At 36.4% G+C, this 27,157-nt stretch overlaps 2 protein-coding genes across 2 annotated transcripts in view; both read right to left on the bottom strand.

Annotated features, from left to right (window-relative positions):
* The window catches only part of LOC120413993 (protein couch potato), a 363,237-nt gene that overhangs the window by 126,492 nt on the left and 209,588 nt on the right, over positions 1-27,157 (bottom strand). The gene's annotated exons all lie outside the window — the stretch shown is intronic.
* Positions 13,650-14,963, bottom strand: LOC128093549 (heterochromatin protein 1-like). The gene has a single exon (XM_052710828.1). It carries the CDS (start codon positions 14,245-14,247, stop codon positions 13,981-13,983), a length of 267 nt encoding a protein of 88 aa, XP_052566788.1. The 5' UTR covers positions 14,248-14,963; the 3' UTR covers positions 13,650-13,980.

Here is a 27,157-nt window from a genome sequence, read left to right as displayed (position 1 = left end):
AGCAGCAGCGCCGGGAAGATGGATTTTTGTGGCGTTCTTTTTGTGCTGTATTCGTGATCGTGTTCATGTCGAATTATGTGGAAGGTGCGAAGCCGCGTTTTAGGATTCTTGTGTCTTTGTTGTTTTATTTGTGTTTCCATCTGGAGTATTAGTTTTAAAATTATTTTCTTTTTTTACAGCTTCCTGGAATTATTTTAAATCAAATGTCTACATGTAAATTTGTCTACTCACTATATGATTTATTTAAATGTTCATATTATTCCTTATCCTATTCCTTTCCTGTAATATACCATCTCCTCATACCATATATGATCAAATTGCTTAAATTAACGAAACTTTCTAAAACAGCATGGGAACCATCTGGAGCATTTATATTTTAAATAACTGTTTTTTTACAGCTTCCTGGAATCATCTTGATTGTATTTATTATATTTATTATATTTATTTTATTTACTATATTTATTATTTATCATTATTACAAAACTATATGCTTATTAGATAATACACTACAGACTCAAATTTACACTTACAAACATTCAAATCATTAAATACATTACGCACTCAACCATTTTCATCGGCCCGATGAAATTCCCCTAACCCCCATTCCAAACCTCCCAAAAATATTCCGTTCACTTTTAAAAGTCGCATGGGTTCCCTGCACTTTTGCCACTAGTGAACAACAAAAACATCCCCTCCCAAATCCCCACGGGACTGTATGGGCGTAGCCTTGGAGCACAGTGTGGAAATTTACGTTCTTAGATATTCTTGGTTGTACCGGGCAGCAATCAAATTGTCTAGGAATATTGAATTGACCATTGTGGCACCCCCTACAGCGTGATGCAGACCCGTTATGCTATGCTATGCTATGCTACATGTGTCTGTGTGTGTATGTGTGTGTGTATGTGTGTGTGTGTGTGTGTATGTATGTGACCAAAATTCTCACTGAGTTTTCTCAGCACTGGATGAAACGATTTTGATCGAACCAGTTGCATTCGACTTGGTTTAGGGTCCCATACATCGCTATTGAATTGTTTGAAGTTTCGATAAGTAGTTCAAAAGTTATTTTTAAAATTGTGTTTTCACAAATATCCGGATCTCAATTATATGCATGTAAACGATGTCCGGATCCATCATCCGACCCATCGTTAGTTAGGTAATTGAAAGGCCTTTCCGATGAGTCCAAAACATTGAAGATCTGGCAACCCTGTCTTGAGTTATGACCACTTAAGTGATATTTATGTACTTCTTTGAAGCCGGATCTCACTTAAATGTATGTAAACTATGTCCGGATCCATCTTCCGGCCCATCGTTGGTTAGGCAATTGAAAGGCCTTTCCAATGAGTCCAAAACATTGAAGATCTGGCAACCCTGTCTCGAGTTATGACCACTTAAGTGATATTCATGTACTATTTTGAAGCCGGATCTCACTTAAATGTATATAAACTATGTCCGGATCCATCATCCGACCCATCGTTAGTTAAGTAATTGAAAGGCCTTTCCGATGAGTCCAAAATATTGAAGATCTGGCATCCCTGTCTTGAGTTATGACCACTTAAGTGATATTTAAGTACTTCTTTGAAGCCGGATCTCACTTAAATATATGTAAACTATGTCCGGATCCATCTTCCGGCCCATCGTTGGTTAGGCAATTGAAAGGCCTTTCCAATGAGTCCAAAACATTGAAGATCTGGCAACCCTGTCTCAAGTTATGACCACTTAAGTGATATTCATGTACTATTTTGAAGCCGGATCTCACTTAAATGTATATAAACTATGTCCGGATCCATCATCCGACCCATCGTTGGTTAGGTAATTGAAAGGCCTTTCCAATGAGTCCAAAACATTGAAGATCTGGCAACCCAGTCTCGAGTTATGACCACTTAAGTGATATCTGTGTACTTATTTTTCTGGATCTTTAAAAAATAGCTGAAATATGTGTCCAAACCACTCATATTACCCATTTTTGGTAAAAAGTGAGGAAGGCATCAACCACATAGGTGGATTAAGTTAGTTTTTTTCAATTTGTCAATCTAGGCTTTTATTTACATTTTTAAACTAACCAATTTCGCTTAACAAAAACATATACAGCAATTCCCCACGAAAACAGCATGGAAAAAAACAAAAGTGCACGGATCGGCCTCAAAATTTTTCTGGGGGTTCCCTGGCCGAAATAATTAGACCCGTATTTTTTTTTTGGCCATTAGGGTGACCTACGCCGTGTTAGGGTGGTCTGAAAAATGGCCATTTTCGTAATTATTTGCAAAAACCACATTTTTCAAAAAAACATAACTCCGCGACATTTCAACCGATTTCAATTGTCTTATACGCAAAAGAAAGGTGATAAGTTGGCCTTTCAAAGAAAAATAATAAGAAGTTTCCAAAATCTAGCCTAACATATGAAAAGGTCGAATGAAACTTTAAAATGCCGTTTTGACGGTGTCTGGACCAAAGAGCCTATGTCTGGAAATATTTTTATCGGATTCCCCGGACATTTTTACGTAACATACTAAAAAATGGGAGGAGTTCATTAACAGGTTTTCGAGATATGATTTTTTGAAAATAAAATCCGTGCTTTTCGACGCGCCGCGCGCAAAAATGGTAAAATTACGAAATCGGCAAAAAATCAACTTTTTTCACTAAAACTGCGATAGCTTAAAAATTTCAGCGATGACCTATGCATGTTTGGGTACCAAAATTTTTGTAATTAAAAGACGCAACTTTTGGTACCCAGACATGTATAGGTCATCGCTGAAATTTTGAAGTTATCGCAGTTTTAGTGAAAAAAGTTGATTTTTTGCCAATTTCGTCATTCTCCGGTTTTTGCGCGCGGCGCGTCAAAAAACACGGATTTTATTTTCAAAAAATCATATCTCGGAATCCTGTTAATGAACTCCTCCCATTTTTTAGTATCTTATGTAAAAATGTCCGGGTAATCCGATAAAAATATTTCCAGACATAGGCTCTTTGGTCCAGACACCGCCAAAACGGCATTTTAAAGTTTCATACGCTCTTTTCATATGTTAGGCTAGATTTTTGAAACTTCTTACTATTTTTCTTTAAAAGGCCAACTTATCACCTTTCATTTGCGTGTAAGACAATTGAAATCGGTTAAAATGGCGAGGAGTTATGATTTTTCGAAAAAAGTGGTTTTTGCGAAAATCGACGAAAATGGTCATTTTTCAGACCACCCTAACACGGCGTAGGTCACCCTAATGGCCAAACAGAAAAATATGGGTCTAATTATTTCGGCCAGGGAACCCCCAGAAAATTTTTGAGCCCGATCCGAGCACTTTTGTTCTTTTCCATGCTGTTTTCGTGGGGAATTGCTGTATAATTAGTTAATAAGTATCGAAGTTGAACAAAAACAAATATTTTATCTATCCAGTCTCCACTTCACTCGCCCCATACTGAATCCTCTTATCCCGACCACGATATCAATGACAATATCCTGTCCCCAAGTCCCGGTCGATCAGAAACCACATCAGAACCACATGCCATGCACGCGCACCAGACCCAGCAGCCACGCCATCATGCCCGAGCCGTCATATTGTGGCAAATTAAATCTATACCATAAACCGGTGCCGGGCCAACACAATAAAACTATTACTCTCTCATCGGGACCGTCATTATATGGGTCCTCCGTCCGCCATTCTTCCGAGTCTGCGTTGACGAACATTTTTCACCGGAAGAGGACCCACTCGGGGTGTCCGGGGTTGGCGTGGTCACCGGGGTTACGGTCCCTTCCGGGCGGGGTGATATGATCCTCTCTAGCCTGGAGAGAGGGCACCCAGTAGAATACCCTCATCAGTGTGTCATCATCTGTGGAATCGGCGGAACCCCCGGCAACCATCATTACCGTCATCGCGCATTGGCCACCCCCAGACCTTCCCACTTCCGAGAGTTGGGATAAACAGAGGGGATGGTCTGTGGATGGTGACAAACAGCGCCAGCGATAAAACCGAGCCATCAGATATGAACACAATCAAGGGGGAGAGTTGAGCTGAACAGCTGCTGCTGCGAGCGTCGATTGTTTCCATCGCTGGCACCTTCTCTTCCCCCAAATTCGTTGCTGGTGTCCGGTGGAATACATCTTTGAACAGGGTGACCGTAACTGACTCAATATCAAACTCATCATTCACCATAAGCGATCAAGTCTAAGCATTTCAAACCTATTTCAAACTTGTTGGACACCCTAATCTTCTCCAGGCGCTTCCTTCCTTCCTACGGCCTCCCATTATTCCCGCTGAGGTACGGCACAAGTGCAAACATAGAGCCCCAACATTCCCGGAGTCCGCGTCCCATAATGTGCCCGTCAGAACGGGTCAAATTGGTTAAATCCGGCTCAAATCGGCTTTGGCAGATGCATCGGAAGTGGCGGAGGTGACCCCCGGTGATTTTCGGCTGAACATTCTGGTGATAAATTTAGGCACTGATATGTTTGAGCTAAACAAAAAAAACGAGCTTTGACACCGTCAGAATCAGGGCGGATATTTTCACACAAACTGGTATATAATGAAGTGGTGATGTGTGCCGATATAGAACATGACAATGGCTATACAATGGATTCTGATTGATTGACGCAATCGTAGCTTACTCTTTAATAAACATATTTGCTTTGAATCATTTTGTAGAGTTTTTAACTATTGATTGTGCAAGAACGTTCCATTGTTGGCATGACAAAGTTTGCCAGGACAGCTAGCTTGATTTTATTTCTGAAAGAATTTAAGACTTAGAAACAGTCAAAAAAATTCAGCCTTAATCGATTTACTAAACATTTTGCAAAACTTAGTTATCGACACTATCTTCTATGATTTATGCTAAGGTATAAGTAAAATAATTTTAAAGTGAAATTCTTTGGTAAAGTGTATATGATGACATTTTTCGATAGAGGAACCTAAGTTTTAATGATGTTATAACAAATTACTTTATTTTGGTAAACATTTCCAAAATTATTTCAAAATAATTGTTAAAAACTAGGTCTAGTAGGCTGAATTAAAAATTTAATTTTTCGAGTAATTTTATAGCTTTTCCCAAAGAGGAAGTAAAAATCGTATTATTTTGGAGTATTGCAGCAATGCTCCCAAGTTATTTGATTATATGCATTCCAACATGGCGACCAATATGGCGGTGGTGTGGTATTGCAGCAATTCCATTTAAAAAGAGCATAAACCAAAAAAATCTGATTGGGCTCAACATTTTTCTGGAGGTTTCTTGGCCAAAATAATAAGACCCGTATTTGTTTTACCTTAAGTGTGACCTACATCGTGATAACACTGTTCTTAAAAAATCAAAACTCTGTGCCATTTCAACCGGTTTTAGCAGTCTTGTTTCGATCTATTTTTTTACAGTAGAGTAACGATTTTCAAAATCAAGCCTAACAGATGAAAAAAGTCGTATGAAAACTAGAAATTGCGTTTTCACCGTGTCTGGGCTAAAGAGCCTATGCCTGATTTTTTTGTATCGCATCGCAAAAAAGTTGAGGTGATAAGTAGGTATGATTTTTAAGACTCAAAACAATTTTTCTTGAAAGACAAACTAATCAACTCTCATTTGCGTCCAAGACAATTAAAATCGGTTAAATCAGCAGGAAGTTATGATTTTTTGGAAAAAAATGGATTTTACGAAAATTTACCATAATGACCATTTTTTGGACCACCCTAGCACGGCGTAGGCCACACTATTGTTAAAAGAAAAATGTTGCTAAACTGAAATTCAATATTGAAAAATACGAAAAAAAAACTAACTTAATCCACCTATGTGGTTGGTGCCTTCCTCACTCTTTTCCAACAATGGGTGATATGTGATATGATGGGTTTGGACACAAATTTCGTCTAATTTCGTTAAGTTTCGGAATACAAAAACACACATATCACTCAAGGGCTCATAAGTGGCATCATAAGTGGTCAGAACTCGAGAAAGGGTTGCCAGATCTTCAATGTTTTAGACTCGTTGGAAAGGTCTTTCGATTACCTAACCAACGATGGGTCGGATGATGGATCCGGACATTGTTTACATACATTTAAGTGAGATCCGGCTACAAAAAAAGTACATAAATATTACTTAAGTGGTCAGAACTCGAGACAGGGTTGCCAGATCTTCAATGTTTTAGACTCGTTGGAAAGGTCTTTCGATTACCTAACCAAAGATGGGTCGGATGATGGATCCGGACATTGTTTACATACATTTAAGTGAGATCCGGCTACAAAAAAAGTACACAAATATCACTTAAGTGGTCAGAACTTGAGACAGGGTCGCCAGATCTTCAATATTTTAAATTCGTTGGAAAGGTCTTTCGATTACCTTACCAATTGTTTACATACGTTTAAGTGAGATCCGGCTACAAAAAAAAGTACATAAATATCACTTAAGTGGTCAGAACTCGGGACAGGGTTGCCAGATTACCAATGTTTTGTACTCGTTAGAAAGGTCTTTCAATTACCTAACTAACGATGTATAACATGATGATGTTTGGTTCAGTTTACTGCCATTTATTCAACTTCCGAAAATATGCGAAAACACATTTTTATACATAACTTTTGACCTACTTATCGAAACTTCAAACAATTCAATAGCACCGTATGGGACCCTAAACCAAGTCGAATGCGACTGGTTTGGTCGAAATCGGTTCAGCCAGTGCTGAGAAAACTGAGTGACATTATTGGTCACATACACACACACATACACACACACATACCCACATACATACACACACACAGACATTTGTTCAGTTTTCGATTCTGAGTTGATATGTATTTCGAGCTTTAAATAAAAAGTTCAATTTTAGAGCAGGATTATAGCCTTACCTCAGTGAGGAAGGCAAAATGTTCTTTTGATGATAACATTATCTTAAGTGCCTTTGAAACTTTTGATTAATCGAAACTTTTGAACAATCGAGTCTGGGCGCTCTTCTCTCCCCTATAGATTCTGAACTGTGTTGTTATTTGAAATTCATGCTCAGTTTAATTCAACGAATCATCTCTGCGGTAAACTTTACGCAGAAGGCCTGTTCAAATCAGGGCGTCCAATTTTCCCGGGTATCAAAATTCCCGGGAAACGGGAAAAATATGTTTGAAATCCCGGGAATTCCCGGGGAAATGTCATCAGGATGTAGTATGAACAGTCAGTTTCAAGAGAATGCATGCAAACTATGGCTTTTCTGACAATTTTTCATCAGAATTTTAAAATTAAAAAGACTTGTTGTGCTTCGAATCCCGGACACTGATAAAAGTTGATTCGAAAACGGACACTTTTGCTTCGAATTCCGGACACTCGATTTTGCTTATGAATCGCACAAATTTGGACGGAAATGTTAGTGAATGACATTTTTTAAGGTCTCAAATAAGCTGTTAACATCAAAACAATCGATATTTTATATAAAAATTTGATAGAATTTAAGGAAAACAAAACCATAAATTTCTGCTATGCATCGGACGCCTATGAAATATTTCAGTGAAATGTTTCAAATTTTTGGTAAACTTATAATTTTATTTTAAACAAGCCTTACCCGACAAACTTCGTTCTGCCCTTTTTCGTTTGTTGACGTTTCTTGCTTGTTTGCTTATTCAGCCTCCTGTGATCAAAATTTGATTTTACGTAACTTTTCCCATACAATCTGTAGATTTTCCGGAATCGGTTCCAGAGTGGCCAAAGTTGTCACTTTTTGGCGTAAGAACCTTCCTTGGGCTTATACGAACCCAACGCAACAAAGAGCACCACGATCCGACGCTCCGTATTGAACTGATTCGCGTTCGAACAAAACCGTCGAAATTTTTTATATATATAGATATATATAAGATAATTGTTTTGACATTAACTACAACGTTCAAACAAACATTGCAAGAAAGTGGATGTTAAAATTCATCAAATAACATAGTTTTGACATTCATAATGCGAACTTATACCAAACTAATTGATAAAACAAGATGAGGTGTCCGGTTTTCGAAGCGTCTGAGAATTCGAATCATGACGTTAGCTGTCTTTATTCGTTACATTTGTTCTGATTTGTCCCAGATGCCAGTATTTGGTGAAAAATAATGTAAAATATTTTTTTTATTTAATATCATAAATATACGTGAATATCCAGTCATTAAAAAATGTATAAAACAAAATAGAAAATATTTAAAAGCGCTAAGCATTTTGCAGATTTGAAAAATTCCTTAATAGGCAAAATTAATGCTGGTGAATGCCGAGTACCAATTTTAATGCTATAAAATTCTTATAGATTACTAAGTATTCAACTGTTCAGGTATTTCCACAACCAAATCTGATTTTTCAGACCAAAATTATACTATTTTTTCAATTTCGGGAATTCCCGGGACAAGTTATGAAAATTCCCGGGATTCGGGAAATCCCGGTTTTAGATAAATCCCGGGTATTTTGTCCCGGGAATTCCCGGGATGGACGTACTAGTTCAATTTGAATGTGAATTGGGACCTTCTAGTATATGCTTTCCCTAAAATGAAAAGGTTTAGACAAAATGACGGACGGTGTAATTTGGAGTTTTCGCAACAAAATTTTGATTTTTTTTGTATTTAAAAAAACTCTCGTTTCCAAGGGCTTAAAAATTTTTGTTTTCAAAATGGCCAAATCTATCGCAACACCTTCGTAGGAAAGTTCTACTTTGTATACAGTGCCCCAAAAAAGGAAACCTGTCCCAACTCACGCAACATTGTGATTTTTTGCACCCCAAAGGTCCTTCTCTGTCGTGCCGATTATGCAGCGTTCAAAACAGTCTGCATGCGAGAGAAAAAAAAAAGCGGCGCCAGCTAAAATAAACATTCCCGGCCTGCTGAAACGAGTGCGGGTGGTAGAATGGCACCCAACAGGGACGGAACAGAGCGCCTGGTGAACCTGGTCCTGCGCCACGAATGTGCAACAGTGTAAAAAATGACACATTTCCAGAGCACACTTCATGAATGCCGGAGTTGGGTGGCAGCAGAGGAAAAAAAATCTGAATAATGGAGTCTCTGCGCCTTGTTCGGGTGCGGGGCGTTTTTTGTGCGGTTGATGCAGCCTTTCTTGTTGAAATAGGCAGGTGGAAAAAGGGGGGGGCAGAGTTGCTTTTCCACCTCGTTTGACAGTGATAAAGAGTGAAACGAGATGAGCACGGTTAAAAGCACTTGTTTGACTTTAATTATCATACTTTTTATCAAGTCGAGCGACGGTCGCAGTGCGCGGATAACGCGATTTGTCCCACGACCGAGCTGGGAGAAAGGATGAATGAAATTGGGTTTTTTTTTCGTTCTGACAGATTAAAGATTTAAAGAAGGGTTGTAAAATATTGCTTTTTATAAAGGAAATCTTTTAGTTTCAAATTTGCTAAAAAAAATCTATTAGTTTCAATTTCGAGAATAATTACTTGAAATTTGTCAATAATTAAAAAAAAACTCCCTCGACAAATAATATTACAAAAATTCAAAACGAGTAAGAAAACACAATCAAACAAATATGTAATCAAAATGATCAAAAAAACTAGAATAAAATCAGGTTTTCCGTGAGTTCTTGTTAAAAATATTGAACAAAAACTTGATGAAACCTATTTGAAATATGTAAAATGGAATGGAAGCGAAAAAAAAATAATTATGGGCTGGGCATCCTCATTTTAGTTTTTTTTTTTATTTGTCCAAACTGAAAATCAAATAACTTTCATTTTGACCATTCCAAGTTACTTAAATTCAAAATCTGTCTAGTCTAAATAATATAAAACATCAATTTTCTTCAACATAATCTACTAATCTAAATCTGGGTGCTGAATAGACAGAATGCGTAACGTGATTTTCGAAAGCTCTTCTTTGCTCCCCACTAATACAGCTGCACTACAGCTGTAAACATAAACAAAGTAGAAGGCTATGTTCAAGCTCAAGCGTGACATATTTTTTGCTACTAAAGTGAATTGTTTTGAAACTTTTTGGATCTGTTAGTGTTAAAGTTTTCGCTGAAAAATTAAGTGCTTTGCACTTTTTTTGTTTGTGGACTAAACGATGGGCGGCCAAAAATGGCCTTTTTGTTTTCCACAAGATGAAAAATTATGTCAGAATTGAGTGGAATTTTGTGGATCAGAAGAGCAACCGAATGGAAGTTCCAAGATTAGGTATCTTTTATTGGTAGTGATAATATCGGTGTAAGATTATTCAATAGTATTTGGCAGGTGCCATTCACAGTTATTGATAATTCGTCGCTTACATTTACAAACGCGTCATTAACATAGGTTTTGCGTGAGACATAGGGCTTATTGAAATGTTAGCGTCGAATTATGACAATCTTTATTTCAACCCTCTTCTTAAAATATGTTGACTTTGAATACTTCAAAAGCTCGACGCCATCGACTTTTTTTATTCCTCAAAATAAATTATAGATCGAACGCAATACTTGCCACTTCTTGCAATCATTTTGCGAACAGTAAATTGGTTCCGCTTTGACAGTTCTAAATTGAGGCCGTTTTGCGAACAACTATTCTGCACCCAGATCTAAATATTTAAAACCTTTTTCCTATTTGAAAAAAATGGAGTCAAGTAAATAGTTTTTGTAAAAATGCAGTCTTATTACATTTTGGACAGTTTTGACAGTTTGAAACATAAGTTAATACGAAGATAAAAAAAAATACTAAAATAATACTAGTGCGTCCATTTTGGGAATTCCAGGGATTTTTCCAAATCCAGAAATTCCCGAATCCCGGGATTTTTTAATTTTTTGTCTCGGAAATTTCCGAAGTTGAAAAAAAATCAAATGTTGGTCTGGAAATTCAGATTTTGTTGAGGAAAAAGATGAACAGATCAAAACCTAGTTATCGATAAGAATGTTAAACCATTAAAATTTTTAAACGGCATATATCAGTATAATTTAGCTTATAAGGGAAAATTATTAAAATTTTAGTTTAACCCTCTACAACCCAACCCCGCCTCTAGACGGGCTTTAATTTAAAAAATCGCCAAAAATCCATTTTTCAACCGATTTTTGAACTTCAAAAAGCATTGGAAAGACGAACTTTTAAAATGTTGGAAAATTTTAGGGTTGGAAGTTTGACTTGTTTTATGTGACTTTGCCAATGTTTTTAAAAATGTATTTTTTTTAGGGGTCAACTTTGGCTGTGTTTTTTACTAATATTTCCTATATTTAAAGTAAAAAGAAGTATGCAGTAATTTTTCTAGTGCCCCAGACTATGCATCTACGCATTTATTTACAATTTAAATGATAATCGTTCAATTTTATAGCAGAAAATGTGAAAAACATACAAAAAATTGAAAAAGTTACTGTAAAAACATGAAAAAATTAGATAGGCAAAATGTAATGATAGGAGGTGGTAGAGTAGGCCAAATACTACCAAAAACAAACATAAAATAAACAAGATAAATGCAAATTAAAATACTAAAAATGAAACAAGAAAAACATAAAACAAGAGAAGTAAAGTTTTTCGTAGAACAAAAGTTGCTCAAAATGACCTCCTGAACACGGGAAAAATAAAAATTTGCGAAAAAAAAATTTGGGCAGTAGAGGGTTAAAGATCCGCAAAATACCTAGCACTTAATACATTTTCTATTTAATTTTATTTATCTTCAAAAAGACTTGGTATAATATTTACAAATGTTTATGATTTCAAACTTTAAAAAATCTTTTGCAAATCAGGATATCAGTAACGTATTATTTTCTGAAAGTTTTTTTTAATTTTTTTTCTTACTCTTGCTAGTGCCTTAGTTAAAGAAATAATTGTTCCAAAATAGATTATGATGCAACACACAGCTGAAAGGAACTCCAAAACTCTGTTATGCACTTCAAAATAACTCATTGTATCTTGATTATTCACCAATAAAACCGAATTGAAAAAATTGAAGTAACGTATTAAGACAGCTGTTTATACTAAATGTTTAGATTTTTTTTTATTTATTTCATTTAAAACAGAAACAGAACAAAACAATTAGTAAACCGGTTTCCAAATTTATTGCTCTAAAATATCCTGTACCTATTCAAACTGTAGTCCCGATTTTTCCCAGTTGGCGGTAGTGACTTAAAGAAAATTTGTAAAATTTGTTTATATCAAATCAAAAATTTTACATTGGCTTTTTTCATTTAATTTGATTACATTTCTTGTTTTTTTACAGACAGTTTCAATTTGTTTAATCAAAACATTTTTCCCATTTCCCGGGAAATTAGAAACCCCGGAAAATTGGACGCCCTAAATAATACCATGTTTATGTATTATGAATATTTCTGACACATTTAAACTGTAATGATGTTTGAAGCTTTTTTGAAAATCAGGCTGACTATTTGAAATTATCCGTTTTTCTACTCCCTCCAACTTTGTAAAGTTAATATCAGAGAAAACAACTATTGATGGCCAAATAAAAAAAAACTAATTTTTAATTATAGGATGCTGAATGAATTTGAGCTCTTTGTTTGTTGTAGGTTGTTTCGAATAAATTTATAATGTTTGAAGTAAAAATTATAAATATTGAAACGTAATATTCTTAAATCAGCTGATTGGCATTTTTTATCATTCACAAACAAATTATTTGAAAAATGTGGTTAAACTATGGTGAATTAGATCGAAATCAGTATTTTTATGTGTTACATGAACTAATTCAATTCTTATCGATTTTTTCAGTATTGTTTGAAAATATTTCAACATCTTCTTTAAATATTTTTTTAGTATTGATTGTTTTTTCAGCCTGAGCCTGAACCTGAGCCTGAGAGCCTGTTAGTTTAAAAAAATGTATGAGGACTAAATTTTAGGAAAATATTAAAAAAAAGTCTTCTTATAATTCCGTTTGCATTTTTTTTTTCATGGTTTATGTTTATAATATACCTCGATTTTGCTCAGAGAGGGAAGGTATAAAAAGGCAGTTTCAGCGTTTATTTTGTCTATACATGAAATGATCTCATTCCAAATATGAGCCTTCTATGGCAAAGGGAAGTGAGGTAAAACGGGCACTAAAGTCCCAAAAACATTCAAAAAAATTCTCGCCTTAGCGTAAAACTTGATCACTTTCGCATGCATCTAAAAGATTTGGAATTTGAAGCACTTCAAAATGTGTCATACAAAACCGAAAAAGGTATGACTTTTTCTCATAGCAAACAAATATTTCAGATACATCAACTATAAACAGTAGGGTGGTTCATTTTTTTCGAAAGTGCTCGGATCCGGCTGAAATAAAGTCCATATTGTAGAGGGTACCCATAGGGACTCTCATACCAAATTTGAGCACATTTGGTTGAAAACTGGCTTGTCGCTCGGGGGTTAAAGTTTACATGGAAATTACTATGGAAAACGCGTGCTTTAGCTTCAAACGCTCCTACAAGCTAAGCGACAAACTTTAGTCCACACTTACACTAGGTAGCCGTGTCGGGGGTGGACCAAGGAACATTTTTCTCTAAGGGTTCATGGTCATCCGTTCAACCATGAGCTTGCGCAAAGCCAAAACATCCGGCGACGCCGGAATTCTTCGAAATCTCAGTTTTAACGGTCAGCGCATGCTACAAACTATGACAGAAGCATCGTTTGATTGAATGGAAAACGCGACGCCAAACGTCAACTCACTGTTTAAAGGCAAAAAAAGGTTCATCATTGTGGTGTTTGCTTTTTTGTATTTAATAACAAATTATTCATAATTGTTTTCATGCTTATTTCTATAGAGAATTATTCGAATTAAGGGATGGCAGGACATGTAGAGGTAGTTACGGTTGGACTTCGTGGAGGGAAGTGGTTGCTCGATGCACAGTGCCAGCGGAATAGCCGGATTGGGATTCGTCTGGCAGGTCCAGCGGCATCGTCGGCGAGATGTTCACCGGAAGAGCCATCGGGATGGACAGGACATGAAATCATTGTCCTTATTGAAGCGGTTAGCATCGGTTTACGTTGATAATATTTCTACTTGTAAGAAACATACTAAGAAAGTATAGTTTTTTTTTATTTTTTATTTTTAAGACCAATAAAAGTTATTTTACTAAAGTTTTATGAATATCTTCAACATTGTATCACTTAAACTTCTACTGCACGCTTATCTTGGCCGCGTTGATGATACGGCTCTCAGAGAAATAAATCACCAGCGCCGGAACGTGCAGGCGGACCATCTTGGACTGGACCAGTTCCACCTCGTCGACTCCCTTCCAACGAACCAGGAACGTCCGTTCGCCGTCCTCTTCGGGCACTCCTTCCAACTTCTCCGCCACGTAACCTTTTTGAATCCGTTTTTGGCCTTCGTTCGTTTGGCCGGAATCACCGGAGGGCCCCCCATCTTCTACGACCCGATCCATGTTCGCTTGTCGTGGCTGACCCGCTTTTCGCCCTCCTCGCGTGCAGATTTCTCCAGAAGATCCTGGCAGTTGAGATTTTTCTCCGGTTCCCAGGTGTTTTTGGAATCCTCGTAAGTTTCCACTTGATCTGAAACTGGACCTTTTAGCGCCGGGTTCTCTTCGCAACGACCCGCTCTACGACGAACTCGGGTTCGGAGGCCATGATTATTTTCATCTTACCTATTGAAAACTATTTTATTTTTCAAGAAAAAAACACTTTGTTGGAAAAGCGCAAAACAAAAGGCAAACCCTCACATTAGCTTCCAAACAGTGAGTTGACGTTTGGCGTCGCGTTTTCCATTCAATCAAACGATGCTTCTGTCATAGTTTGTAGCATGCGTTGACCGTTAAAACTGAGATTCGAAGAATTCCGGCGTCGCCGGATGTTTCGGCTTTGCGCAAGCTCAGGGTTGAACGGATGACCATGAACCCTTAGAGAAAAATGTTCCTTGGACCACCCCCGACACGGCTACCTAGTGTAAGTGTGGACTAAAGTTTGTCGCTTAGCTTGTAGGAGCGTTTGAAGCTAAAGCACGCGTTTTCCATAGTAATTTCCATGTAAACTTTAACCCCCGAGCGACAAGCCAGTTTTCAACCAAATGAGCTCAAATTTGGTATGAGAGTCCCTATGGGTACCCTCTACAATATGGACTTTATTTCAGCCGGATCCGAGCACTTTCGAAAAAAATGACCCACCCTAATAAACAGCTTCTTGCTCACTTTTATTTAAGCTTTTTATTACTTTGAACTATTAAAAAAACTGTATGAAAGTTGTAATTCATGATCAAAATTCTGGTAAGCCGATGATAGAAAAGGACAGAGGTTGCTTGAATTATGGTTCCTGTAGCACATTTTTTTGTGAAATTCAATTTATTATTTGAGTTTATTCCATTTATTTTTTGAAAATAAACCCCAAAATCATCTCAATTGAAATTTTAAATTTAAATAGAGGAAAAATTTTTGTAAATAAGGTACTTTAAAACTCATGCCAACTTTCCCTCTCATCAGAGTCGCTTCCCATTAAGCACTCCTCCCGGCCAGGACACATTAAGGAAGACCCCAACACAGAAGCAACAAAAAAAACCCCTGCCACGAACTTTCAACCCTCATCATTGTGGCACAAGGTGATGTAAATGAGGAAAGCATGAACAGCAGCACACAATAATGGATTCCGGTGCGACAACGACGACAATAGTTTCCACAACAAAACCCGCGCCATTGTCACTCTTTATTTTCCCTCAATTTACTCTCCTCCTCGAAAGGTGGTGGTGCTGGCGACCACGGCCATTGTGGTTTTTCGCGGCGGTTGGTGGTTGCCGGAATAGCGAAACACTCCTGGCTTGACAACTTTTGAGCTTTCACCACCACCACCACCACGAAGAAGAAGGGGAAGAGCGGGGGAGGGACGGAGCTTAAAACTCACCAAGTTTAATGGGATAGAATAAGGTGTCATGCAATTGAATTTTATGAGAAAATGCTTTCCCGGTTGATGGAGGTAAATGCGACTGTGGCTAATGGGTGGGAGAGTTTTTCCACTTTTTCCCTCTTGCTTCAACCTGTTAGAGAACAAGCCGTGGCCGTAATGACAAGGTGCGTTCGGTTTGGATACTTTGGAAAAAGAAGAGAGGAAAAAGGATTATGTCATTATTTGGTGGTTTTATGACTGACGATGAACAGTGAGCTGGAGGTGTTGCGATAATGAAAAACTGGTCATAATTGAGTGGAATTTGAGATATATTCATTTATGGCTCGGCAAAATGATGGAGATCATAAATTTTTTGAAAGAATTTTATTCAAAACTATACTAAAACATATTTTGTTAGAATTGAGAGCTAATTTGATTTGAAATTGACTCAATGAAAAACTTGAAACATTTATTTAAAATCAGTTCTGAGGTCCAAAGTAAAAAAATAAACCTATGTCAATCTAGTTTTTCAATTGGACTATTTCATTAAACATAATAAGAAAAACAACTGCAATAAAATTTGAAATTCAGTCAACTGTATACAATGCAAAAGTCATATTAATGTGTTGATGATCCTTTTAAGTATGTTTGGATTTTTCAAAAAATATGTTGAATATTTAGTAAATTTAAATGTTCAGTTCATGTACCAACTACATCAGTTTTTGATAAATCTAAGTTTAATGTTCAGAAAAAACAGTAGGTAGGTCCCAGCAAAATCAAATGGCGCCTCGGGCGTCGCGAGATGTGACGCATATCTTTTTTCCGGGGTCGATTTTACGAAAAAATGCCAAACTTTGAAGGTCTGTACCGAGCTCCAGGGTGCTCCAAACTTCAATGTTATACATACCAAAAGATGCTCAAGGATCTGGCCTACACGCCGGTGATGTTGAAAATAAGGTTAAATTCCATTTAAAATTCAAATGCAAAGCGCCAGCTCCTGTTACGCCCAATCAAGCTCATATTTGGGATTTGGGCTCAGTATGCCCACCGGAACAAACCCCTGAGTTCCCGCCAAAAAGTCAATTTTGTTACATCCTAATGTGCTTTGGCCTAACGAAATAAAAAAAAAATACTTGTTAATAATAATCACCTTTTTTTACCTTTTTTCTTCAGAAGGTACTTAAAATTATAATCTGAAGTATTAATGTAACTTTTTCCAAACGTTACGAATCTAAACATTTTCAACATTTTTTTTTCAATCTGACTGCATAGAATTTTTGTTTTATTAATTTTGAATCCTTCAGGACAAACGATGATTTCCAAAAAATATTTGAAATATTTGTTTTATAATTCAGGCTAAAAGGGTTAAATATATCTTAAATTTATATATAAAAAAAAACTAACTTAATCCACCTATGTGGTTGATGCCTTCCTCACTTTTTACCAACAATGGGTAATATGAGTGGTTTGGACACATATTTCAGCTATTTTTTTAGATCCAGAAAAATAAGTACACAGATATAACTTAAGTGGTCATAACTCGAGACAGGGTTGCCAGATCTTCAATGTTGTGGACTCGTTGGAAAGGTCTCTCGATTACCTAACCAACGATGGGTCGGGTGATGGATCCGGACATCGTTTGCATACATTTAATTGAGATCCGGCTTCAAAAAAGTACATAAATATCACTTAAGTGGTCATAACTCGAGACAGGGTTGCCAGATCTTCAATGTTGTGGACTCATTGGAAAGGTCTCTCGATTACCTAACCAACGATGGGTCGGATGATGGATCTGGACATCGTTTACATGCATATAAATGAGATCCGGATATATGTGAAAACACATTTTTATACATAACTTTTGAACTAGTTATCGAAACTTCAAACAATTCAATAGCGATGTATGGGACCCTATACCAAGTCGATTGCAACTGGTTTGGTCAAAATCGGTTCAGCCAGTGCTGAGAAAACTCAGTGAGAATTTTGGTCACATACATACATACACACACACATACACACACACAGACATTTGTTCAGTTTTCGATTCTGAGTCGATATGTATACATGAAGGTGGGTCTCCGAGCTTTTAATAAAAAGTTCATTTTTAGAGCAGGATTATAGCCTTACCTCAGGAGGAAGGCAAAAAGAAGTGATATTATGAGAAAATTGTAATTTTTGAAAATTATCAAACTGATGGTTTTTTTGTTTGAATTTTATTTGAAAATTTGCCACTGTATCCACTGAGATAGAAGTATTAAACACAGCTTTATAGATCATCCAAAACTCTATTTGGCTTTTTCAAAAACGATTGATAGTTGATTAACTACAGAAATAAACATAATTGAATTGAAAAAGAATTGAATAGCAACACATTCATGGTATTTTGATACAAATTTTAATCCTTTTTTTCAAAAAATTAGATTTTTTATACAGTTAAAATTAAATCAAAATGATATGTATAAAAAACTTGAAATGTTGTAATTTCAATTACTGTATTTTTTTTCAATGAGGTCATTACAATTATTTTGAAAAGTTTTTATCTCCCTTTTATTTGATACAAAATTTCAATCTTTTTTTTTCAAAAAAATAGATTTTTTATGCAGTGAAAATTACACAAAAATGTTATGTATAAGAAACTTAAAATATTGTAATTTCAATTACTATATTTTTTCAATGAGCAAAGCAAAGCAATCCACTTTAACGACCCTCGGGTCTTTTTTGTGGTCTCTGTTGCAAGTTTCTGCTAATTTCTAGGCGTCCGAAGGTTATGTGTGGTGAGTCACCCAAAACTTCTTTTACGCAAATGGAACGACTAATACTTCCCCATCCGATAGAAGGCAAGGAGGATAAGGCGGGAATCGAACCCGCGCCCCATAGCAAGTTAGGGATCGGCAGCCGAAGCCGCTAACCACCGCGCCACGAGGCGAGGTCATTTCAATTATTTTGAAAAGTTTTTATCTCTTTTTTATTTGACAACAGTCTTAATCTTTTTTTTTAAATTTGATATTTTTGTTACAGTGAAAATTACATAAAAATGTTATGTATTAAAAACTTAAAATATTGTAATTTCAATTACTGGTTTTTTTTTTTCAATTAGGTCATTAAAATTATTTTGAAAAGTTTTTATCTCCCTCCATCTGATTTTTTCCCCCAAAAATGATGTTGACATAAGAATTTTGATAACAATCTTCAAACGTTAACTGAGAGATTTGTGTATTTAATTGTTAAATGATTTTTTGGCAAGATGAATCATTCATAATATATCACATAAAAGTTTTAAAATAAAAATCTATTACCAGTGTCATTAAATTCATAAATTCACCAATGATATTAAAAGGAAAATTTATTTTCCTTTTTGTATCAGATTTTGACCAAATTTTATCCCACGTATTCCACTGTTCTGAAAACCATCAAACAGTACTCACTTTCGAGGCCACATAATAATTAGCGGCCATTTTTTTGTTCAGTTCAACTCTCGCCCCGTAACCACTATGCTGGTGCTCTGCACCCGAGCCATAAATAAAACCATTTAATGACGACCATTTTACGCGTGAGTCCCTCTTTTTTTTGCTCCGTGGGACCACACGGCACTACCACCGGTATCGGTCATTAAAAATTGATACGTTTGTAATAGAACCATGAATAATACATCGAAATGGCGCCGAAGCGTGCCGAGAATTGGCTCGACTGTGAGTCCTTTTTTTTGCTGCTTCCTTGGAGTTCGTTTTTTGGGAAACGTGGAACGAAAGGAAAGGGGCTCAATTTTTAAAACTCAATTCCAGCACTTTGCAACGAGATTTCCCGAATTCATTTCAACGCTCCCTCCCGGGAAGGGGGTAAGTGCCGGCTGAGGCGAGTGGTTGGGATGAACGGGGGTGAGTTCTTAAAATGGAAGATAAATTTGGCCACATTTCGATGGAGAGTGCGTGCCTGAGTGCCAAGTAGGAGATTCTATGGGGAGCTTTTTTCGCAAATTTTCTGGAGAGCTTTGAGGCGAGGATTTTTTGGAGAAATCCTTGAAGCTCTTAAACGCTGCAAGATGTTTTGCTTTAAAATTGTGCTACAATTAAATTCTGAATTCAGTAACACAATAAGATTCACGATAAAAAAGAAATTAAATAAATTCTCGTCAAGTTCAACTGAAGCGAACAAGAATAAACCGACAGTCACTTCTGGTTTGAGACTGCAGCTGCTGGCTGACGGGTTGTATGGGAACGGAGATCTTGTGCATCAATTAGAGCACCAGTACAAAAGGTCAAAAGACACCGGGTGTCACGTTCAATTAACGGGTAATGATGGAACAGAGTGAGAACAGAGCTTCAAGCAAGTAACCAACTGGACTTTGATGCAGGTTTGAGCTGATTGACCCAGGGGCTGGTGGAATAAATATCAATTGACTCCACGCTGCCGACATGGTGTTCCAACGATGGTGAACGGTAAATGGTTCGGAATCAAGGGACGATAGTCGGCAGTGTTACGTACCGAGCAGAAATGTGATCTCTTTAAGAGAAGTTGGGAAAATAATGATAATTGCACCAAGATGGATTTACTAAGAAATGCATTTTCTTGTCTAGTACTAGATACCTGACCGTATTTTTATTGTGATCTTATCTTCTAATATCAATGAAAATAGGTCTTAAAAATAAAGTTTTAATTTAAAAAAAAGTTGGTTGGTTTTTTAAATAAACATCCTGGTTTAAACAAGAAGATCAAATCATGACGTGACATGACATCAAAACCATGTAAAGATTTATGACTTATCCTTTTTTCACTCAGTAGCATCATCATTGTTGAAAGGAATGTTTTACCTGGAAAGGAAGAAAAGAAATGAATGTTGATAATTTGTCTATCGAATATCAGTGTACATGTTTAACGACTGTTAAAAAAAAACATCATTTTTGGCAAGGAGTTTCCAGCATCAAGGAAAACTAACCAGTCTGAATGGAATTATCAGGTTTACTGGAAATTTGATACGGATTTTTTTTAAACTATCCCAAAATTATTAAGAACTTCCAGAAACCACTAGGAATCACACAAAATTCACTTATAACTATGCTTAGCTGCTAGCGTATATTTTAAACTAGTCTTTCAAAGCCGATAAATTCTGAATCAGGCCGATAAGTGAATGCTTCCTCTCACAGTCTTTAAAAGCATGATGGTTAGTTTACTTCCTCATATTCTCAATAATGCATTCTGCTCAAACGCTCAACCAAACCACAGTATTCTCAGTGTTAAAATAAAAAATTCTCTAGATTTTTTTTTAAATTTACGCTTTTTTCATTTAAAAAAGTTTACAAACTATTTTTTGTGTAATTGATTCAGTGCAATAAATAGGTTTTTGTAGGGGTTTTTTATTGAGTTATTCAGACGGCTGTTGGTTATCTCTCATGTTAAAAAGAGTATATGGGTAGTTCTCTAACAACTCACACGAAATCGGGAAAAGTTGCCCCGACCCCTCTTCGATTTGCGTGAAACTTTGTCCTAAGGGGTAACTTTTGTCCCTGATCACGAATCTGAGGTCCGTTTTTTGATATCTCGTGACGGAGGGGCGGTACGACCCCTTTCATTTTTGAACATGCGAAAAAAGACATGTTTTTCAATAATTTGCAGCCTGAAACGGTGATGGGATAGAAATTTGGCGTCAAAGGGACTTTTATGTAAAATTGGACGCCCGATTTGATGACGTACTTAGAATAACAAAAAACGTATTTATCATTAAAAAAACACTTAAAAAGTTTTGAAAACTCTGCCAATTTCCGTTACCCAACTGTAATTTTTTTTTAAACATGTCATTTTAAGGAAAATTTAATGTAATTTTCGAATCTACATTGGTCCAGAAGGGTCATTTTTGCAAAAAATTGGTCGTCGTTGATCATGACCGTTCATGGTCACCCGCGACAAACACGGACGACGAAACAAAGAGAAACGCTAAAAGTAAATTTTTCAAAACTTTTTTTTTTTCGTAAAATCGCGATAACTCGTTATGTTTATAAGTAAACTTCTTATTTTCTTATGCTCTACAACTTTGTAGAACATTGTTACACTCTAAAATATAACCCTGTAAAAAAAAACAAAATTTAAAATGATTTTTTTTTCTAAATTAAAAATTGATCCTTCTGGGTCGATGTTGATTCGAAAATTACATTAAATTTCCCTTAAAATGACATGTGCCAAAAAATGTTACAGTTGAGCAATGGAAAATGGCAGAGTTTTTCAAACTATTTTTATGTTTTTTTTTTTCGATGAAAAATACGTTTTTTCCGGAATTCAGAGTACGCCATCTTATTTTACATAAAAGTCTCTTTGACACCAAATTTCTATCTCATCACCGTTTCAGGCTGCAAATTATTGAAAAACACCTCTTTGCTTGCATGTTCAAAAATTGAAGGGGTCGTACCGCCCCTCCGTCACGAGATATCAAAAAATGGATTCGTGATCAGGGACAAAAGTTACCCCTTAGGACAAAGTTTCACGCAAATCGAAGAGGGATCGGGGCAACTGCTGTGTGAGTTGGCGGAGAATTAGCCGTATAATAATGATTTTTTTCATTGTTCCATCATTATGTGTTGCCAGATTTTCCTAAGGCGTCATCCATAAAGTATGTCACGCTCTAGGGGGGGGAGGGGGGGTCTGAGCAAGTGTGACATTGCATGTTATAAGTATAGGAAAAGCGCGACAAAGGGGGGGAGGGGAGTAAATTTTGACTGATTTTAGCGTGACGTACTTTATGGATGAAGCCTTAATATAGAATTACCAGTAATTACTAGGATCATAGGCAAATATTTTACGAACAGCGGGATTTTCGAGTTATTCTTGATTTACAAGAGTTGAACTACTGAAGAACGTCTGCAAACTCCTTTCATGAAAATATGTAGACCAGAAATGAATTTAGAGAAAGGTTTATTGAAATAATTGTTTTTAATAGTTTTTCTTTTAATTATTTAATCATTTTCTGTAGTTTGATTCAAAAAAAGTAATTATCATTGAATTACCATTAATTACAAGAATTATTGGGATTTTCTAGAGTTACTTCAATGTTACTGGGTCAATCTAGAATCACAAAATAACCTTTGTAAATTCCGGATAAATCTGACATGATTTATTTAATGTTCAAGTTAACTAATGATTTGGTTTCGTGTCATTAAAGTATTTTTAAAAAGTAACACACTTAGAGTGACAAAGTACCGGGAAAGCAAATTTATTTGAAAAAGAAAAGAAAATGTATGAAATCTATCAGAATCTAAATCTAAAGTGCTCCGATTTGGCTAAAATTTAGCATGGGATTCCCTTGGCCAAAAACCACAGCTGTATTTTTGTTTAGCGATTAGTGTGGTTCAAGGAAAAGTAGGTTGGTTTAGAAATTTGCGTTTTCGAACGTTTTTTTTTTCGCAAAATTTTTGTTAGGCTCGATTGATATACCAAAAATCATTAAACATATTTTCAGGTATAAAGTCCCGTTTCCTTCAAATCACCAACTAAAGTTTCATTTGAGCCAATCGTAGCACTCTTGATTTGGATCCTGCTGGTTTGACGTAGCATCGTTGTATAGATAAAAAAATAGAATATTTCGAACATGTTAGTTTAGCAACATTTCTTAGCGAAAAAATAATCATATCAATGTCGTCATTTTAAAAGTTAATCTTTCATGGTTGTTCTACTATTAAACTAATGCTAATCATGTATAAATGCTGCCAAAAATTCTACAAAAAATATGCTTTGAAATAATCTTCAAGACTACACTCAACCATTTAGGTAAAATAAATTCAAACGATAAATCGATTCCCAAAATTGAAAACAAAAATCTCCCAGGAATAATGAATTAAATCAAAATCCATTGCACACACAGACACACCACCTTCCGGGCAAACCACGCCATTTTTTTTGGCGATGCTCGTTCGATTAAATATTTATCGGCCTGGGTTTTTTTTTTCGGGTGGCACCAAGAAAAAACCAACCAGCAAAATACAGTATAAAAAGAATAAACATGGAATATGTAGTGAACTGTGCGCTGACACTGCATAAATCGAGCATAACTCCGATCGGTTCTGGGTGGGTGGCGGGGTGCGTTTTCTGCTTAACGCCACCGGCAGATCACCTGGCACCTGCTTGAATATGCATGAATTTGCAGATTTTTTTTTTTGTGCGTGGGAATCATTTTTCTTGATTTTGTTTTTTTGCTGGATTTTGTTGTTGTTGTATTGCATATTGTTGAGTAATTCTATGGTAATTGACAATTATTAATTAATGTAATGATTTCAGGTTTAATCTTTTTTTTTAATCTTTCTGGATGGATGAAAGAATAAAAACTCTTCTTATTAAAATTAAAACATTAAACTTTTTATGTATTCAAGAAATTAATTTTTCACGAACCTTCCCAATAACCGAAAAAAACTAAAGTACATCCATTTGTGCATTATGGGAGCCTTTTTCAATTACCATCTCTTGTATTTTCGACCTCTCCTGCTGGGAATCAAGCCTCCTCCCTGGCAGGCGGCAGTCTCCACACGCAATTCACATGGTTTGAACGAGCCTGATCCCTGAATCGTAGCCAGAAGACCCCGGGGCCAAGCCCCCGGAAAGCGCGTATCACAGGCATTATGTGAATAATCTCTTGAAATATGACACCGCCGTCGTCGTCTAGTGGTGGAAGTTGTTTTGGTTGGGTCTGCGGAGCGAGGAATCGCGGCACAATCAACCCGGGAAGGGCAAGGAAAATCTGACGTGGAAAAACGAAGTGATAAATGATCCGTTTCCTTTCCAGCACAACGGTAGTAGGAGCTGGCTTTTGTCGAAAAAAAATAACTCTTGAAAAATTATAATTAATTTGGGAAGATTGCAATAAATTAATTATTATGACCCAAAAACCAAAATTTTAGACTGAGATACTGATTTCTTCTAGTTGACCTTAATTGCATAGTTTCAAGAAAAAGTACAAACTGCTTTTCAAGTTTGCTACTAATTTCTTACAACCCAACAACACATCCAAGCAAAGCTAGAAAAAGACCAGCACCATCCTTCGAGCAATTTTCCCATCGCTCGCGAAATTCATTCGCCCACCAGGGACAAATATTTCCAACTTTTCCGGACGTCCTGTATGCTCCATCCGACTGGCTGGCTGGTGCCAAATGGGAGTTAATTTTCATTTGATTACGACGTCATGAAATATGTTTAGCGTCAGCGCAGAGTGAATTTCCCAGCCGCCCCCAGTCAGCACCCGGAATGATATACGGCAGCGTCCCCGATGAGTTTCCAACGGGATCCTTCGGCCACCACCAGTGGGGACACATAAAGTCCGCAATAAAGTGGGGCTCTACTGGAGGACATGCTGGGCCCATCACCTTTCCGCGCGCGCCCGCCTTCAGAATACGAACAGAAGAAAATAATTTATTGCCAATTAGCTAAAATATTTTCCTCCCCAGAACGGCGACGACGGCGTCGGTGAAGAAAGGGCAACAAGAGTTGGATGAAAAACAAGAAAAACTGTTCAGCTTCCGAAACGGCAGGCCACGTAACCGGCAAATCTGGAACGTCAGACTGTGGGGCGCCAGTGGTGGTGATGGAGGCACAGTGGGAGTGGTGGAGATAAATTTTGTCAGAAAAAAATCTTTACTTTTTTTGCAAAGTAAATATTTAAGGTTTGCTTTTGGAAAAAATGATTTATTCAGAAGTCTAACTTTCGTGCTTGGGTTTAAGGAAATCTTCTCGAGAGCGAGTCCACGAGCAAAGCATACCCATCTCGCATCGACCTCAGCAATCTTCCTGAAATTTTCAGAGGTTGTTTGTACATATAAAACTAGCATCTGGCCAAAATATGAGCACTCTAGGTCAACGGGAAGTGGGGCAAATCGGGACAAAAAGTTTGAAGGTTCAAAAACATCAAAGATATTAAAAAGGCTATAACTTGGGCAAAATTCAATTTAATTTCAAAACTCAAAATGCATCTGAAAGGGCTTAAAAAATGCAACAAAATGCAGGGAGAAGCATTTAATTTGGTTAATTCTAGAGAGAGTTATTGGCATTTCAGTGAAAAAAATAGCATAATTTTCAAACTCAAATAAAAAAGTGTTCCATCCAGATATCAACTCGGTTCGGCCTGCAGCTTGCAGGGGACATCTGGGACTACCATCTGAGACTGAGAACGCTTTGGGTAAGGCAGTTTAACATATTAAATAGACACTTTTACTTTTAGTGATTTTTTTGGTTGTAATTTTTTGCTCGGGGGACCCCTTAGATCAAATTTTCCGGTGATAATTTTGTCATATTCGTGTTCCTGAGACAATTTCACATTATAAACATGCATAAAAATGTTTATTTTCATCCATTTTAACCCTTAAAAAATGAAAGTAAAAAAAAATTAAGAAGCTGCTTTTGTCTGGTGTTATCTAGTATCCTTGGAAACGAACTTGATTTTCAATAAACGTGAATCGAAGATTTTTTTTAACTTTCATTTTTTAAAGGGCTAAAATGGATGAAAATAAACATTTTTATGCATGTTTCTAATGTGAAATTGTCTCAAGAACATAAATATGACAAAATTATCACCAGAAAATGGGATCTAAGGGGTCCCCGAGCAAAAAATTACAACCAAAAAAAATCACTAAAAGTAAAAGTGTCTATTTAATATGTTTAACTGCCTTACCCAAAGCGTTCTCAGTCTCAGATGGTAGTCCCAGATGTCTCCTACAAGCTGCAGGTCGAACCGAGTTGATATCTGGATGGAACACTTTTTTATTTGAGTTTGAAAATTATGCTATTTATTCACTAAAATGCCAATAACTCCCTTTAGAAGTAACCAATTGAGATGTTCTACCCTGCATTTTGTTGCATTTTTTAATCCCTTTCAGATGCATTTTAAATTTTGAAATTAAGTTGAATTTTGCCCAAGTTATAGCATTTTCAAGATTTTTGACGTTTTTTAACCTTTAACCTTTGGTCCCGATTTGCCCCACTTTCCGTTGACCTAGAGTGCTCATATTTTAGCCAGATGCTAGTTTTATATGTACAAACAACCCCTGAAAATTTCAGGCAGATTGGTGAGGTCGATGCGAGATGGGTCTGCTTTGCTCGTGGACTCGCTCTTAAATATTTTACATAATAAACGTGTTATATATTGAACACAAGCATTCGGCTTTATGTGAAATGGCTGTAACTTATAGAAAATCATTAGTTTTGATGAACATAAAATATTTTGCTTAAGATTTCTTCACAATGTTGAAACGGGGATCAAGTTACCCCTAGCATTTTGAAAATGCCGGTTAAAAATATTTTTTTAAGCGCTTTGCATGACTCGAAAAGTTCATCATATTAAATACCCTTTTCAACCAAACATAGTTGAATGTTTAAGCATTCAATTCATGCAAAAAGTTCATAGTTTTGTGAGCAATTAAAAAAGTTTGGTGCGATACAAAAAAGAACATTAAATCTCCCCACTCTCCCCTAAAAAAATAAAAAAATTGGAGAGCATAT

Source organism: Culex pipiens, chromosome 3 (genome assembly GCF_016801865.2).
Source record: "Culex pipiens pallens isolate TS chromosome 3, TS_CPP_V2, whole genome shotgun sequence".
Classification (NCBI taxonomy): domain Eukaryota; kingdom Metazoa; phylum Arthropoda; class Insecta; order Diptera; family Culicidae; genus Culex; species Culex pipiens.
This window is presented reverse-complemented; position numbering and strand designations above follow the sequence as displayed.